Source organism: Pseudogymnoascus destructans, assembly GCF_001641265.1.
Source record: "Pseudogymnoascus destructans isolate 20631-21 unplaced genomic scaffold scaffold_25, whole genome shotgun sequence".
Lineage (NCBI taxonomy): Eukaryota > Fungi > Ascomycota > Leotiomycetes > Thelebolales > Thelebolaceae > Pseudogymnoascus > Pseudogymnoascus destructans.
In genome coordinates, this window is record NW_020167544.1 from 474166 (window position 1) to 491584 (window position 17419).

Consider the following 17419-nt stretch of genomic DNA (forward strand, 5'->3'; position numbering starts at 1 on the left):
TCCATAATATGCAATTCACCCCTTCCTAAGAGCTTTCGAGCTCCAAAGATGTTCATTCCGCAGTTTGGAAGATATTGAACTTTGGTAAGGTGTAGGGTGTGAATGCCTCCATCATCTGTTGCGCATTGCAATGTTCTTTCGCCTTGGCCAAGTGGCTTGGTAATGCCACTTGCTGTGTCAATGGATGGAAGAGTCAATGAGGTTTCGTATGAGCCACTGTTGAATTCCTCGATTGAGCTGGCGATATGTGTCTCTGCTCCAGTGTCAAATAATGTGCCATTTTGAATTGGCGACCTTGAGTGGTTGAGTTGAACACAAATGTATATGGTGGCGTTCTTGCCAAATTGACGATATTCATCTTCTTCATCTGATGAGTTGTCATTCTTTGCCTTCTTTAGCTTGTTTAATTTGCTACTTGAGTTTGACGGTTTAAATGGCATGAACTTCTTTCCAGTCCGTTGTTCCCATTCGTGACGGAGCTTCTTGTTTGTAACGAAGCAGTTTTCGGGTTCATGCCTTGCGTTTGGATTTTCGCAGTTCTTGCACATCTTTCCACTCTTCCCTTTTGCACTGTCTTTGAATTTCGAATTTGGTTTGCCCTTCGTAGGTGGTTTGCCATTGTAGTGTATGCTTCCATCTGCTTTCTTGTCCTTCTTGCGAGCTTCATCCGTAATATCCTCAATAAGCGCGGAGAGTGTGAGCTTTGTTACTTCACTACGGGTATTCGAGCGCTGGCGTTCTGCCCAGATTGGCCATGCATCTGAAAGTGCCATGATGAAGAGAATTGGATGCCACGCATCTGGTGGAGAGATCTCGAGGTTGGCGAGCTTCTCAATTGCTTTCTTGAACCCAATGATGAATTGTTCAAGGTTTGCGTAGTCTTCGTACTTGATCTTGGTGTATGTTTCAATTGCATTGAAGTTGAGAACTGCGCCAGTTCCTTCATATTGAGACTGTAAGATCACCCACATTTCGCGTGCTGACTTGCAACCTGCAAGCAGCTGTGATGGTGTTTTCTTCACATTAGTTTGGATGATGAGTTTCATCGATGCGTCTCCTGCTTTCCACGCTTTCCATGTGGCGAGTTTCTCAATGTCCACCTTCTCATCGAACTCATCTGCTTGTGGAGGAGCTTTGCCTTTTGGGTGTACGAAACGGACAAGGTCGTTGGCATCCGCGAGGTCCTCCATCGCAGTTTTCCATTGTATGTAATTCTCCTCTCCTCGGAGTTTCATGTTCTCTGGGAGGTTATTCCGACCTCCATTGCCTTCACCCATTGTGAAAGGTCTTGTGTGTTTGGATAAGGAATTTCGAGTTTGTGAGAGTTGGATGATGGATGATGAATTCGATCTGGGGCTTCCTAGATTGTAGAATTGATCTTCTTCTTCCTCTTCTTGCTGAGTTGAATCGATCATCTGCTAGAGGCTGCAAGTTCGTCTTGAGGTTTTCGTGGAGTGTATGTGCTGTATGTTAGCGCTTGTCCACGAATTCAGATTGTATGTGCTGTAATGAGCACTTCTCTGAATATGATAACTTTTTTGGCTTTTGCGATAGCCGGGCTCATAACCTGTTGAGATCAGTGGTGTATCTGTATCTGCAGCGGCATAGTTATCACGTTGAGTTGAACAACAGTTCACTTGAATATATGTTTTTTGTATTGTTGTTGTTCTGAGTGAAGCTATCTATGGAACTATTTGTGGGTGGTCCGCAACCCGATTCGGTTGGCGAGCCACACGCCTAACCAATCAGTCTGAGCAACCTCCTCCTTCAACAGTATTTAGCAATGGTAGCGATATCATTACTAAGAAAAGGAATAGATTGTCGCCATCAACAATTAGATATCTGCTTTGCTTACGGAATTGGGGTTATTTACCAGATGCCGACAGTGACGGTGATGATGCAGATGATGAGGCAGAAGAATAGGAATAGGGGCTGTCTATTTTATTATTATATTTGTCACGAGTTTCACTTTTCTAGTTACATATTCTAGTTACATATCATTATCTATTTCAAATATCAAAAGCGTCATTTTTGTATACGGAATTGAGGCTCAACTACCTGCTAAAGTATCTGTAAATACCTACCTTACCTGAGCAAAGTCGCTCAGATACTTACCTTACCTGGCGAGGACCCAGATACTACCTGGGTAGTATCTGCTGAACACTGGTTTATCCTCTCCATGTAGGACATTACAAGCAAAACTTGTCCCATAACGGTTGATGATCTCATCAATATGCAAACCCTGGTGCACATTCGGGCGAGATCCCCAGCTGCTGAACTCCTTCGATTTGCTTGTCCCTGGTTTCAGGGAGTTCATCTGTGTTGCCCATTCAAACTCACTAACAACAGCATCAACTCCCACGCCAATGGCCTCGATTGCCGCTTCAAAGTCAGCTGAGACCATAGATGGAGCATGGGACGAGGCCTGGCTATTGTTGCTGCCCTTGGATTTACTCATCCGCTCAGCGACAGAAGCACATGTGCACAACCGAGTGTAGAGCTGTTAACCCCGGAGAATGATGCGCCTTGCATCCTGATCCTCCGTGCACAAGTGATGGCGTTTGATTTTGCCATCATGGCAAAACAATGCACTAATATCTCTGGAATCGTGAGTTTCATGGTCTTTGTGTCTTCCCGGAACTTGCCCCTCATTGTAGCAAAGAAGTTCGGCGTAATATCATTTTCGCTGAGCTTCATACGAGACATGATAAGGGGTGTTAGGACTGAGGCCATTCCCGCCTCTGAGAGGGACCAAGACTGGAGGTGATGGAGGGGGGATTGTCGCGTGCTCCATCCAGTTGGTGCTGGGAACTGGACAAACTCTTGGAAATACCGTCTCATCCCGGGTTTTGAGAGTATTGCTCTCATGAGGAGGTTGTGGCTCTGCTTTGCCTGACCGTTGTACTCTGAATGACATGGATCTCCCGGCCTCGTCTGGATTATATCCAAGGCCGGAGTCAGCTTGAATATGGCGGGCTCATTTTCATGCATCCCCCATTCTTGAAAATACTTCTTTTTCGCTGTTGGCGGTAAGGTATCTCCGTATTCTCTGATCTGTTTCTGGCTGTAATGGTATCGTCCAAGTGCTACTGTGTCAAAGTCCAGATCTCCTTTCTGTGCTATTGACGCAAGGCATGACCGGCAACCCTTTCCTGCATTTGGTCGTAGGATGCCACTATTTTCATTTTGTTGTGGCATGTCACCTGTGAAGCACAACACTGGTGCTATGACAAACCTATTCTCCCCATTGATTCGGAGAATCATACCTTTGTCAAGCTTCGGGATATCAGTAAGGCATGATATCACATCGTCCATCTTTGCACCATGCGGCCCAAGGGTAAGAACAAAGTTGTTTGATCGTTTCATTCGGTCTCGTAGGCATTGTGCAGGTGTTGTCATATATATGCCCATCATGGAACGATACCGGTTCCTGAACAATCCAAATGCATCCATGAAGATGATCATTGGCAGCGATATAAAAGTGTCCCGGAAGGCGTCAACAATCCAAGCCCTGCCGTATGCCTCAATCTCCAACTCTGCGATATGTGGGCGTGATGTAACGCTGACTTCTAAATGATAGAAGACACAGAGGTTCTCTTGCGTAAAGGTTTACTTATCAGAGGAGGCAGGGGATCAGACACAAAGGCTTCAAGTAACACGTTACTAGTATATAACAAATACTGTATTGAGTTGAGCACGAAGCTCCTATCTAAGGAAATACTATCTACTTATATAGTGGCGTCGTGCCTAGTGGACTCTTGGGAACTCACTCGAGTCCTCGGAGTCCTGGACTCTTAGGACTCTTCTCATCATCCTGCGAGTCCATCACGTGCCTAGTGGACTCCTGGGAACTCACTCGAGTCCTCGGAGTCCTGGACTCTTAGGACTCTTCTCATCATCCTGCGAGTCCGTCACGTGATACTTTCGGAACTACTATTCCCCGCTGCCCCTCCAGGTACCAGGGCCGGTCTCATGCGACCTCCCTCCTTCCTGTCCTGTAGTTGGCCAGCCTTCTTGTTCCGTCGTAACACTCGCTCCCTTCCCCTGGGCATTCGTCTCGAATCCTATAAGTACGTCCATGTCCCCGGGACTCTGCTGCTCCTCAGCGAGTCCTTCAACATGCAACATGCCTACTGACACTGCCCGCAAACTCCAGGAACGCAACGATCTTGTCCGTCGAATAAAGAACCACGGATACGAACTACCCGAAATGGATTCTTGCTCGAACTGCGTGAGGCGAAACATTACTTGCGTGTCGTCTCCAAATGATTCACGGCGGTGCGCCGAGTGCGTTCGTCGCAACTTGAAAGAAAAGTGTGACTGTATGGGTCCTGAGCATCCCGACTGGGTGAAGCTCGAACGGGAGGAGGATCGCCTGGATCGCGAAGAGGAAGAAACCCTTTCGAAGTTACTTCGTCTGCGGAAGCAGAAACGCCTCATCCGAACCCGTGGTAAAGATATGCTCCGGCGAGGTTTGAAAACCCTCGACGAGCTTGATGCGGCAGAGGAGGCCGAACGTGTGGCTGCTGAGAAGCGTGACGCTGTTGAGGCTGAGGAACAGGCAGTTAGCGCTGCCTCCTCATCTGTGACCGGGGCCCTCGCTTCCTCCGATCCACTGGCCTACTCCCCTGCATCTTGGGATCAATGGCTGGCGGATGGCGGCGTCGATATTCCTCCAGCAGTTCTTTGCTGATGTTCCTTGTTGGTTCCCACGAATTATCCGTAGGTTCGTAATTTTCCCATTTTATCAAAAACTCTTCTCGACGTCCTACTAACCTTCTGTCTAGGATCGCTTCGACCTCATATTCGATTATCTCATTCTCGGGTTGGAGTTCGGTGTCGGTCGCAATTGGGGTATTTCCTCTTGCTGGTTCCAGTAGTGAGACATGAAATACCGGGTGTAGTCTAGACTTCTTGGGTAGCTGCAGTCTGTAATTAACTGAGCTGACTTTGTTCAATATTTTGAATGGTCCCAATTTCTTGAAGTCCAACTTTGTGCTTGGTCGTTTCGTTTTGATATGTTTCCGGAGTAGGTATACTTTATCCCCCTCCTTGAAGGCAGGTTCCATACTGCGCTTCTTGTTTGCGTATGCGGCGGATCGTTCATTTAAGAATTGGATGTCCGTCGCAAGTTGTTCGTGGAACGATTTCAGTTGTTCCACCACGATCACGGCTTGTTCAGCTCGTGATTCATCCGGTCTTGGTTGCCTATATGCTTCTGGCTGGTAGCCATAATTGGCAAAGAACGGTGAGACTTTCGTTGCTTCTGTCATCGCGCTGTTATATGCAAACTGTGCGATGGGTAAGATCTGAACCCAGTTGTCCTGTTGATGATTGACATAGCTTCGCAGGTACTGTTCAAGGGTCTGATTTAATCTTTCTGTTTGGCCATCTGTCTGGGGATGAAAAGCTGTTGATAGCTTATGATTTGTTCCCAGTAGCGCCATCAATGATTTCCAGAATTTCGAAGTAAAGAGCTTGTCTCTATCTGAGATGATTTCTTCTGGCATCCCATGATCGGCTAATATGACTCGAATGAAGGTATATGCGAGCGCCTCGGCGTCGCTAGCTTCTAGATATGGTATAAACTTCCCATATTTCGTGAGTCTTTCCGTGATGACGAGGATAGAGTCATATTCTATTCCTGTTAACGGGTCCTTGGAGGGTGGAAGCTTGACGATGAAGTCCAAAGCTATTGATTTCCACGCTCCTTTTGGTACTGGTGTCGACTTGAGTTGTCCGTATGGCAGGTGCCTATTGGATTTTGACTTGCTGCAAATGTCGCACTCTCTTACCACTGTCTCTACCTGCTTCCTCATACCTGGGAAGTAGTAGTGTCGAGTGATTCGTTCGAAGGTTCGTGTTACTCCCTGATGACCGTGTGCTGGTAACGAGTGTTGTTCTTGCACCAGCGGGCGTCTCATTTGACTTGGGACATACACTAACCCTTTGTATCGAATCAATCCTTGTTCGTCGATGGTGAAGTCGCCTTCGACTTTGGACAAGACTCGCTTGGCGCATTCGTCTGTTGCGTAAGCTTTCTTGAGTCTTTCCTCGAGTTCTGTATCTTCGATGACTGAGATCGTCGCTAGTAACTCGTTGTACTGTATTCCTGCATCTGTTTTCTTCAGAATTGCTCTAGGTCTTTCTTCCTTTGGGCCGGCGTAGTCGGTCCGTCTGCTGAGAGCGTCTGCTCTTGCATTCTCGGAGCCCTTGCGATAGGTTATCGTGAAGTTGTAGGCTGCGAGGGTTTCTGCCCAGCGGACTTGTCTGCGGTTTAAAACCTTGGTCGTGGTGAAGTATATGAGGTTCTTGTGATCCGTCCATACCTGCACAGGGTAGGTGGGTCCCTCAAGATATACTCGCCACTGCTCAAAGGCAACGACAATAGCCAGTAGCTCCTTGTCGTGGATGTCGTAATTGAGTTCCGCGGGTGACAGTTTCCTAGAGTAGTACGCGATTGGTTTGAACTTACCGTTCTCGTCTGGTTGATTCAGACATGCTCCAATTGCGAAGTCAGAAGAGTCCGTTTCGAGGATGATCTTCTTTGCAGGGTCAAATGTAGCAAGGATAGGTGCTTCCGTGAACTTCGTCTTAAGTTCCTGGAAAGCAGCCTCTGCCTTGTCCGTCCATTTGAATTCGAGATCCTTTCTGGTAAGCTCCGTGAGTGGTTGAGCTACCTTGGAATATCCCGAGATGAATCTTCGGTAGAAGTTGGCGAAGCCTAGGAAGGCTTGCACTTCCTTGACCGTGGTCGGTGTTGGCCATTCCAACACTGCCATTACTTTTGCTTGGTCCATCTTGATGCCGTGCGTTCCAATAATGTAACCCAAGAATTCGACTTGGTTTTTATGGAACTCGCACTTCTCTGGTTTGAGGAGTAAGCTGTACTCCTTTAGTTTCTTCAGGACGAGTTTGACATGCTTGACATGCTCCTCCTTGGTTGCTGAATACACCAGGACATCATCTAGGTAGACAATGGTAAAGATGTCTAAGTATTCGTGCAAAGCATCATTCATCAGTCGTTGCATGGATGCGGGTGCGTTTGTTAGCCCAAAGGGCATGACTTGATACTCGAATAGGCCATAGCGGGTGCGGAATGCTGTTTTCCACTCTTCCCCAGCCTTGATTCGGATCAGGTTGTATGCTCCTCGCAGATCTAGCTTACTGAAGATCTTTGCTCCTTGAAATCTATCGTGTAGTTCGTTGATTAACGGCAGGGCATACCTGTCCTTGATTGTGATGTTGTTCAACGCTCGATAGTCCACACATAACCGTAGGGAGCCGTCTTTCTTTGGTACGAAAAGCACCGGACTTCCTGCTGGTGATGTGGATGGTCTGATGAATCCTTTCGCTAGGTTATCATCGATGTACTCCTTAAGTACCTTCAGCTCCTTTTCCGATAGCTGATATATTGGTCCGAACGGTGGACTCTTGTCTTTCTCCAAAGGTATCTCGTGATCCCATGGTTGGTGCTTAGGAAGCGCCTCATTCTTAGGGCCTTCCTGGAATAATCGCTCGTATTCCTTGTACTCCACCGGTATACTCGTCGGTGAGGATGCCTCGGCTAGGTCATCGAGCTCGGAGGTTGCACATAACTCCTTCCGGCCCTGGGAGGGTTTCTCCCGTTGTTGCGTGTCCGTCCGTTGTTCACACGCGCACTGGCTCATCACAACTTTCTCGTTCCACCAGTCGATCTGGGGGTTGTGTTTCTTGAGCCATGGCACACCAAGGATGCACGCATGGTTGTCCATGTGCACGATGTCAAACTGAATCGTTTCCTTGTGCCCGTGTAGCATGACCATTTCCAATGGGACCGTTTCGTGGGTCACCATTCCTTCATTAGTCGAGATGGGCTCTCCATCTACGACCATTAATGGGTATGGTTCGGTTTTCAATTGCGTCTTGAAACCTTGCGTGTCTGCTACTTTCTTTGTCATAAAGTTGCCCGTCGCTCCTGAGTCAATCATTGCTCGGAGGTGTCGCTGTTGTATCTTAGCGACCACATATAGTTGCATGCCGCCTTTCGTGGCGCATAGCTGGTTCGTACTAGGCCTCTTCCTGTCGCTCGCCGGTGGCCTACCGTCGAGGACTCCTAGTTTTTTGACTCGTCCGAGGAAGGATAGTATTCATCCGCTTCCAATGGTGGTCCTTGGGGAGATCGTTTCCCTCGCTCTTCTGCTTCGTCTAGCAGATGTGGGTATTTCTTGTATACCTGTTCACTTTTGATAGGCAAGTCTCCTTCAGACTGGCTTCGCCTGAGGGCGTGAACTTGCTCTGCGTCTCTGAAGTGTATCCTGGGCGAGGATCGGGGAAACAACTGATTCTGGTGTTTCTTTTTCCAGTGGAGCTTGCAGTCATCTTCGCTGCAATACTCCCAGTAGACATACGCGTGCCAGGGATGATCAGTCTCTGTTGCGTCTGTCATTGATAGTTCCCGCTGTCCTCTCACCCATGCACTATCTTCCCTCAGAGGTGTGGAGAACGTGTCTAGTTGCTCCATGGCTCTCCTTTCGATGCGTGGAGTGGGTCTCGCATTTTCCCGTCGGAGCATATCTCTGGCTTTCTCGTCGTACTTCTTCAGGGCTCTCCTGCGGTCCTGGTAGTAAAGTTCGACGCTTTTCATATACTTCAGTTTAGCCATATGCTCGACATCCTTCTCCAGTTCTTCCGCTTCTTGGGCTTCCAACTTAGCTACGTCTTGGGACGTGCCAAGCAGCCTGCGGGTATTCGTTAGTTGGTCGTAGTATCTCCAGAGGTCATCCTTGCAGTCGTCCACCTTGCACTTTAACGGAAGTTCCTGTAACAGGTTCCCGTAGAGGTCTTTAAGCATGGGGATTCTCCTCTGGCCATTGGGCTTGTCTCGTTCGGCCCTAATCTTCGCGTGGGCGTGTTTTGCCATGCGTCTTACTACGCTCTTGCACCGTGGACTCATTGGTTCCGTAGGTGCGAGCTCGTCGAAGGTCTCCTGTTCCGAGACGGTGAACGATTCCGCCTCCGACCCTTCATCTGAGCTCTCGTCTTCTGGGGTGCTTTCGCCGTTTATTCCCCAGTCCTGTTTGCTCACAAACGTTGCGTTCAACTGTCCTGTCCAGGTGGCATTGAGTTGTTTGCCGACTTTGCGTCCGCCGTTCCCTTTCTTTGGCTGTCTGCAGTCTCGGGCCATGTGGCCTGGCTTGTCGCAGTTAAAACAGAGTCGTTCCTTGAATTGTCTGTCTTTCTTAGGGTCACGGGGTCGTCCAGGTTTGAACGTGGCATCGAGTTCCATTGGGTCCGACCAACGGTTGTCTCGTGGGTGTTGATCCCGTCGTCTGCCCTCGTTTCCCCGGTATGGGTAACTTTTCTTGGGCTTGTCATAGGTCCGACGTTCCTTCTGGAATTCGTATAGTCGATTGTCGATTCGGACCGTATGTTCGATTAGCGCTACCATGTCCGTTGGTTGTTGTTCCAAACGGGCAAGTTCCATACGTATATGGCTCTTCAGCCCACGTCGGTAGTGGCTGATGAGTGCGCTGGCGTCCCATCCTGTCTGATTGCCGTATCTCTGGAATTCTGTGGAGTATGTGAGGGCGCTGCCAGTCTGCTTAAGTGCAAACAGATGGTCTTCTGCGGTCTTAATCTCATCGATGTCTCCGAACATGCGTCGGATTTCCTTACAGAATCCATTCCAGCTGCCAAACATAGTCTGCGTAGTTGCCATGCTTCCATTGGTACTTTCATATTTGAAATAATCCTTGAGGAATGGTTCGATCCATCGCAGGGCTTCCCCCCTAAGGTAGGACGCAGTCCACAGGGCATAGCTCTCCTGGGTGGGAAACTTCTCGTCATTGAAGTGCTGGTACAGTTCGACCTGTAGCAAAAACACCTCAAGTTCCTTTCGGTTGCCGGAGTAAGTGTCGGGCAACTTGACGCGTAGAGTTTCCTTGAGTTCGTTGACGGTGGGTGCGTCGGGCATCTCCTCATTCTCAGGCTTAGACCTCTGAGACGAAGTTGGCGTGGTGGGGGTTTTCCCCTTCGAACTGACGACAGACATGTTGCTTTGTGTGTAAGCCGGTACCTCGTAGAAGTGGTGCTCAAAGTGTAACGCTGACTTCTAAATGATAGAAGACACAGAGGTTCTCTTGCGTAAAGGTTTACTTATCAGAGGAGGCAGGGGATCAGACACAAAGGCTTCAAGTAACACGTTACTAGTATATAACAAATACTGTATTGAGTTGAGCACGAAGCTCCTATCTAAGGAAATACTATCTACTTATATAGTGGCGTCGTGCCTAGTGGACTCTTGGGAACTCACTCGAGTCCTCGGAGTCCTGGACTCTTAGGACTCTTCTCATCATCCTGCGAGTCCATCACGTGCCTAGTGGACTCCTGGGAACTCACTCGAGTCCTCGGAGTCCTGGACTCTTAGGACTCTTCTCATCATCCTGCGAGTCCGTCACGTGATACTTTCGGAACTACTATTCCCCGCTGCCCCTCCAGGTACCAGGGCCGGTCTCATGCGACCTCCCTCCTTCCTGTCCTGTAGTTGGCCAGCCTTCTTGTTCCGTCGTAACACGTGATTGGTGTCGAGATCTCCATGGATTACATATTCGAAGGCCCAGTTGCACTTGACAATGCATACGTCTTTGACGACAAGACCCATATCCGCCGCATCCTGAATATGGCAAGAAAGGAAACGCCTTTATCACGGTCAGAGAAGTACGCCTTTATCACGGTCAGAGAAACTTCTCTGACCGTGATAAAGGCGTTTCCTTCCCATTAATTGCATCTTTCATGGTGGGTGGTAAGCTTCCTCGTGTATATACTGGCTGAATCTGGACAAGGACTTCATCTTTCGTTGCTGCACAGGCCCGGCGATCAATTCCAATTGCAAACACCCTGCCAATATGCTGGCCAAACCTCTCTCCACGATACCGCACGAAATCAGAGCACAATATTGGACTCCCATCTTCGTAGCTGATTGTGGCTCCCGAAGTTGTGCGTATGGAGCACAGCCAGGCCTCCGATTCCCACATTTCTGTTGGTGCATCTGCAAACGCCCCGAACCCAGAATGTAGCCCCCCAACGAAGTCTTTCGAAGACAAGAGTCTTGTCACCAAAGACGACAGATCTACCCAATGCATGTCGGCTCTCCTCTTCTGTGCTGCCTGTGACCTCTCCGCGGGAGACATTGTGCGCAACTTCTCCTGATTGACATCTATGAGCTTGTGCCGTTGTGAGATGAGCGGCAGTTGTGAAATGAGTCTCTTCTTGAGGGTTCTCACATCCTTTGGAAGATCCATGAGATTCTCTATTGATTTAACGAGTTTGTATCCCTCAAGGAGACCAGCGTAGGCATCACCTGGGATAGAGTACTTCTCGCACCACATTGCCGTATACATTTCAAAGTCGGTAATGCAATTTGATGCTTGCTTGTGTCCAACCGGTTCTGATCTGTCATCTTGAGGCTGGATAAACTCTTCGGAAAGTGCGGTGAAGTTGCGGGGGAGCGTTTCTGTCTCAGGGCGGGCTGGAGGCGGCATTTCCAACCCAGGGTCATCGTCGGGAGGGGCATCTCCAATTGGGAGGAAGTCTTCGTCCGGAACTGAGTCTTCTACTGGGAGCTCGACACTGTATGAATCAGGATTGTCAAATTCGTCATCAGCTGGTTCCATTGACTCATCAAGGTTTAATAAACCCTGGGCAATCTGTTCTGCAACCTGCTGGATATTTGCAGGGGGCAAAGGCGCTTCTCCGAAAACACTGTTGCCATCATCATCAGCATCAGAATGATCTTCCCACCCACTCATATCCCTATCACCATAGAATGAATCACTTATATCATCTGCACTGAGAACTTGGTGCGTATGATTAAAAGTAACATTTCTATTTCTGTCATCTTGCTGCCGGAGAGCAGCCCGGGGAATAGGGATCCGATACAGTTGCTGCATCAGATTCCCACGCCTCATCCGCCGGGATGAATGGCGAGGCATTTCAAACCAAGATATCCTCCTATGGTTGAGCTATGGCCGGTGAGGTTGTAGAACTCAAACTTGTGGATTTGAGCGTCCGCCCGAGGTCAACTTGTCACTTTTCCTTGATTTTGAATGGCAGCACCAGGACATGATCTGGATTTCAGCCCGACTGGAGATGGCAAATGTTCATGGAATAAATCAATAAATCCAAGCTTAATTAAATTGATTTATTTGAGCTAACAAGCTGGGACTGTCAGATGGCAAGGCCACACCTGTTGCTGCAGCGGCTTCGGATTGACTGGTGCATGCAGCAGATGCTGGGATGATCCTGGGAGAGCCTTGCTGATTCTGCATATTCTAGGGGATAGTATGCTTGACTGTCGAAGTTGAGGCTATACAGAGGTGTATATGTCAGCTTTATTGTGTCTGTAGCAGGGGGATATTTCTGAGGCTACACGTACCTTTGGAGACAGCGGCAGTTCTCAGGGCAAATATGGAGATATATCAAGATTCCAGACACAGGCAGGTCAAGCATATGATCATCTGTCGAGCTGTAGAGACCTAAGGAGGGCTTCATGTCAGCTTTCTGTGTGCCATAGTCGGTTGAGTTTCATAGCTGGGGGTCTTACCTCAGGGAAGTTTTCCTGGCTTCGTTTCTAACACAGGGATTGTCGGGGGATTTTGTACACAAAGGCTGGAGATAGCACTTTGCTTGAGCACAGGGCAGGCTTTAACTTTGTGCCTCCATTCAACTTTATGCGCAGAGTTGAGGAGAGTTGAGGAGACGTCGCTCCCGTCCACGGTGTGAACCTTGGTGATATCTGTGATGATTCACAGAGTCACCTTGGGGAGGAGACAGAAGAAAGTGCTGAAAGGGTTTTCGAAGAGGTACTTTGAAATCTTGAGCCAATGATTCACAGAGCGCTCGGTGATGACAGAGAATATTTCTGATACTGCGGTTGTAACGCTGACTTCTAAACGATAGAAGACACAGAGGTTCTCTTGCGTAAAGGTTTACTTATCAGAGGAGGCAGGGGATCAGACACAAAGGCTTCAAGTAACACGTTACTAGTATATAACAAATACTGTATTGAGTTGAGCACGAAGCTCCTATCTAAGGAAATACTATCTACTTATATAGTGGCGTCGTGCCTAGTGGACTCTTGGGAACTCACTCGAGTCCTCGGAGTCCTGGACTCTTAGGACTCTTCTCATCATCCTGCGAGTCCATCACGTGCCTAGTGGACTCCTGGGAACTCACTCGAGTCCTCGGAGTCCTGGACTCTTAGGACTCTTCTCATCATCCTGCGAGTCCGTCACGTGATACTTTCGGAACTACTATTCCCCGCTGCCCCTCCAGGTACCAGGGCCGGTCTCATGCGACCTCCCTCCTTCCTGTCCTGTAGTTGGCCAGCCTTCTTGTTCCGTCGTAACAGCGGTGTGCTGTTTGCGCTTTGGGCGATTCCTTTTTGGTTCTGGAGTTGCCCTTGAGGTATATGGACATATGAACTCTATTCCAAATAGTTAATATGTCTCCTATATCACTATCTGAGCTTGACTTACCTTTTTGGCGCCTGGATTCCTGGTTGGAAGGAATCTAGGATGAACTCTGTGATGAAGTTGAGAGCATGAGAGTTATGAGTGCTAGGTCATGTGACCTTATTTGGCCGGTGACCATGTTCTTGCTTCACTTTGGCCATTCTCTTTTCAAACTCTACCAATCCAAACAGGCTTCAAAATTATGATGTAAGATAGGTTTCTTTTCATCTACTATCTCTACAATTCATTTTTTTACTGCGGCAGAGTACATATTTTATGTTTCATACAATTCTCCCAACATTTCTGTTGTTTCTACCATGTCCCCGTCTCCGTTTTCTGACTTTGAGGACCAGAGTTCCATATTCATAGATGATGAGAACTTGGATGTAAGTTTCTTATTATCTTATTAATCTTTTACTAAGTGTTTTTAGCCACAGCTTCGTGACCAATATCGCCGCAATGAACGTTACGATGAACGCCGCTCCAGCCAGAGCAACAACTCCCCTCCTGGCCTCCACTCGGCAAATTTTCGGGCTGCTGCCCGGAAAGCATCACTTGATACCAGAAAGAAACGCAAGCGCACCATGACCTACCATGACGATTCTCAGGAAGGAGCAATGCGCAAAGCCATCTCCCGCCGATATGCAGAAGTACTGGATGAGCTTGAAGGAGATCATTGTAACGCTGACTTCTAAACAATAGAAGACACAGAGGTTCTCTTGCGTAAAGGTTTACTTATCAGAGGAGGCAGGGGATCAGACACAAAGGCTTCAAGTAACACGTTACTAGTATATAACAAATACTGTATTGAGTTGAGCACGAAGCTCCTATCTAAGGAAATACTATCTACTTATATAGTGGCGTCGTGCCTCATGGGTAATCTGGATAGTTGGCGGATAGCTAGATATTCAGGATAGTTCGTGGATAGCTCAACTATCCAATATCCACTAGTTTCTGCAACTATCCATTAGCCCCGTCACATGGCAGCCTACCCCGCTTCCCACTGTGACTCACACGTCACGTTACTAGGCCCTGGCCCTGTAACCATGACATCATGTTACTATAGCCGTAACACTTTGCTTGTAATTTTGCTTCCTTCTCCTCACGTAACAGTCGGGCGTCTGATGCATATAACTGCCCCCCCTTCTGTAGCGATTTCCGTGCCCTTGCCTTTGCTGTTTTCTGCTCTGCTGACCATAAGGTAACAATGTCAAGCTCGGTCTTATAGAGCTCAGCCCGATGTAAAACAACTGTAGTTCCACGTGCAAATGATTGAAACCCTTCTCTTGACGGTTATGAGAAAGCTGCCTCTACTCTCTTCTGCCAATGTTTAACTGCCTGTATAGTTTGCACACTAGTTTTTGGAGTTGAGATAAGGTCGTACGAAGCAAATGGCTCATAGTCTGGTGTTTGATTCCGGGTCTCTTGTATTTTATCAATTACTAGTGGAGGATTATATGGATATAGTCCTGCATTTCTCCAACCTGATTGAATTGTCCGGACAGTTAAGGATTGCCGTCGGATTTGTGGAAGGTCGGAAAGGAACGTACGTAGCTTATACTCATAGTCATAGCTACGTACTGCTTGATCAAGTGCCTTTTGATGGAAGTGTTTGCACTGCTTAAAACTGTTACATCAAGAGGTTGTAGTAGATGCGTAGTATGAGCAGGAAGGCAGCAAATAACAACGTTATGCTCTTCTGCTTATGTGAGAAAGTGCTCCGTTTTATGAGAGTCATGGCTGTCGAGTAATAGGAGGCGGGTGTCGTCTGGTGCCATATGCTCTGCAGATAGTTGAATAAAATGCATGAGGTATTGAATTGCAATGTCATCGTTTGAATACCCACTCTCATTAACGATAACAAGAGCATTTGGCTCAAGGTTATCATTATACCATGAGTCCATATGAAGTTTCCCCGGAATGATAATGGCTTCTGCAATTGCTGTACCACTTGCATTTACTCCCTCAATCACAGTAACAGAGAGCCGATTCTCAGGATTATCAACAGTCCATTGCTTTACGCCAATCGGCACAATAACAGCTGTAGATTTATAACATCCAATCATGTAGCCAGTCTCGTCAACATTCCATAAGTTATATGGCTTAATGTTGTGTTTTGTAATAAGTGCGTTATATGTAAGGAAAAATTCCTCAAACACCTCTTTCTTTTGTGCCTGCTTTCTATGCGTATTTAAAGTCTTCGTATGAATCGAGTGGAATTCAGGGTGTGCCTTAAGGAAGCGTTGTAACCACCGTTGCGATGGGATCGTATGATCGGGTCGCAAGTCTGCTGTCACGGTTCACCAAGGCATAGGGCGCCAGTTGGGTATTATGAATTAAACTCAATCTAGAGAAGAAAGGAAAGAGAAGAGGAGCACTCGAGCAGTGGCTCGATCTATATACAGCTATGTTGTTGTGGAGTGAATTCTCTTTAGCAAGACCAGTTCTGAGAATTCACTCCACAACTGAAAACTTCGCTCCAACCCCGGAAAGCTCCCCACACCCCTGAACCCCCACTCGAGCTGCAAGGCGCACTTGATATCGTAACATCTGCAACAGCCCGTAAAACCATTGATCGGTTTGCAGGGACCCCATGCTTAAGTTGGTCATATATAAATTGACAAACTGCAGTATCTTGTTCTTGAGATAAAACTCGGTTTTGACCCCCGTGGGGAAGGAGAAGTAATGTGTCGTCGGAGTGTCTCACGGTTGACATTAAACTTGCGGGCAACCCAAGTAATTGTATAAGTATCTGGTTGTTTCAAGTAGAACTGCCGGGCCTCAATAAGACGGTCAGCTCGACTTGGATCGCTATTCAAAGGCATCGTAGAGGGTTGTTGTTACGACAAATATTATTATTTCATCTATGTATCAAAGTGGCGGTGTACATGCACATATCGCTGTCGCGTGCACAGATCGCTGTCGCCACCTACGAGCGAAGCGAGTGGGTGGAACACCGAGTATGCGGTCGCTGCCACCGAGTTCGGAAGGGTGGGTGCAGGGGTAGTTGCGGCCTGAGGCAGCGCAAAAATCGCTCATCGTGATTCCGGGTAGTAGCGAAAGGTGCGGAACTGGCTACAATCACGATGAGAATCGTGATTTTGGACCATCATCGTAGTAGCCAATAGTGGTGTTAAATTACGTGGTGGCCCCATAACTTTATGGGAGAGCGTCGATGGTACCGAGTAATACAGAACAACCAGAACACAGGCTTCTACAGGCTTCTACCGTTCACCCTAGCACTTGTTTTATATCGCTACGTAGGTAGTGTACGGTAATACAGCATATAAGAGCCCATTTACAGCTTTTTACGAAGGTTGAGCTATATACGGTCGCTGTCAGCGAGCAGAATCGCTAAAGCCACGGTTGAGGTGGCACCGACGTTGCGACCGTAGGGGCTACGGCCCAATTCGGAAGGGTGGGTGCAGGGGTAGTTGCGGCCTGAGGCAGCGCAAAAATCGCTCATCGTGATTCCGGGGTGGTGGAGGTTATATTCGGACACCGGTGTCCGTATACTGGAACTCGGTGCGAACACTGACACATACTACAACACTAGCTGGAATTCGTAAGCGTTAAAACTCTCTTAGGGAAGGAGCGACGGGCATGTTCCTTCCAACTTATAGAGTTATAATGTTATAACTCACACAAGATGCATAGGATTCATTGCGGGCACAAGAAATGTATGCAAATGTAAGACTACATAATTAAGATTTGCCTGAACCATCCCAATCAAACTGGCCTGCTGGCCCAATGGCAAGGCGCTTGACTACGAATCAAGAGATTGCAGGTTCGATCCCTGCGTAGGTCACATGATTACGATCCTATTTGGATATATTTTTTCGCTTTTTTCTCACCTGGCCGGCCCAACTGAGAAAGTGAGAAGCAGCGCCTGTTGAGTTCCCTTTGGTATGGAACAAACAGTAAAC

The 17419-nt window shown here is 47.8% G+C and overlaps 4 protein-coding genes and 1 non-coding gene across 5 annotated transcripts; 2 read left to right on the top strand and 3 right to left on the bottom strand.

Annotated features, from left to right (window-relative positions):
• Window positions 1-2116: 2116 nt before the first annotated feature.
• Window positions 2117-2455, bottom strand: VC83_08239 (uncharacterized protein; the record flags this gene model as incomplete). Its single annotated transcript, XM_024471795.1, has 1 exon — window positions 2117-2455. Exon 1 carries the CDS (start codon window positions 2402-2404, stop codon window positions 2117-2119), a length of 288 nt encoding a protein of 95 aa, XP_024320569.1. The 5' UTR covers window positions 2405-2455.
• Window positions 2455-3315, bottom strand: VC83_08240 (uncharacterized protein; the record flags this gene model as incomplete). The annotated part of the gene is made up of 2 exons (XM_024471796.1): window positions 2455-3203; window positions 3267-3315. 2 exons carry the CDS (start codon window positions 3313-3315, stop codon window positions 2455-2457), a joined length of 798 nt encoding a protein of 265 aa, XP_024320657.1.
• A 7120-nt stretch (window positions 3316-10435) lies between these two features.
• On the bottom strand, window positions 10436-11789 carry VC83_08241 (uncharacterized protein; the record flags this gene model as incomplete). The annotated part of the gene is made up of 2 exons (XM_024471797.1): window positions 10436-10679; window positions 10735-11789. 2 exons carry the CDS (start codon window positions 11787-11789, stop codon window positions 10436-10438), a joined length of 1299 nt encoding a protein of 432 aa, XP_024320656.1.
• Window positions 11790-13810: 2021 nt separating this feature from the next.
• On the top strand, window positions 13811-14188 carry VC83_08242 (uncharacterized protein; the record flags this gene model as incomplete). Its single annotated transcript, XM_024471798.1, has 2 exons — window positions 13811-13879; window positions 13925-14188. 2 exons carry the CDS (start codon window positions 13811-13813, stop codon window positions 14186-14188), a joined length of 333 nt encoding a protein of 110 aa, XP_024320655.1.
• A 3040-nt stretch (window positions 14189-17228) lies between these two features.
• On the top strand, window positions 17229-17301 carry VC83_08243 (the record flags this gene model as incomplete). Its single annotated transcript has 1 exon — window positions 17229-17301. It is a non-coding gene; the product is annotated as a tRNA-Arg (tRNA).
• Between the last annotated feature and the right edge of the window lie 118 nt (window positions 17302-17419).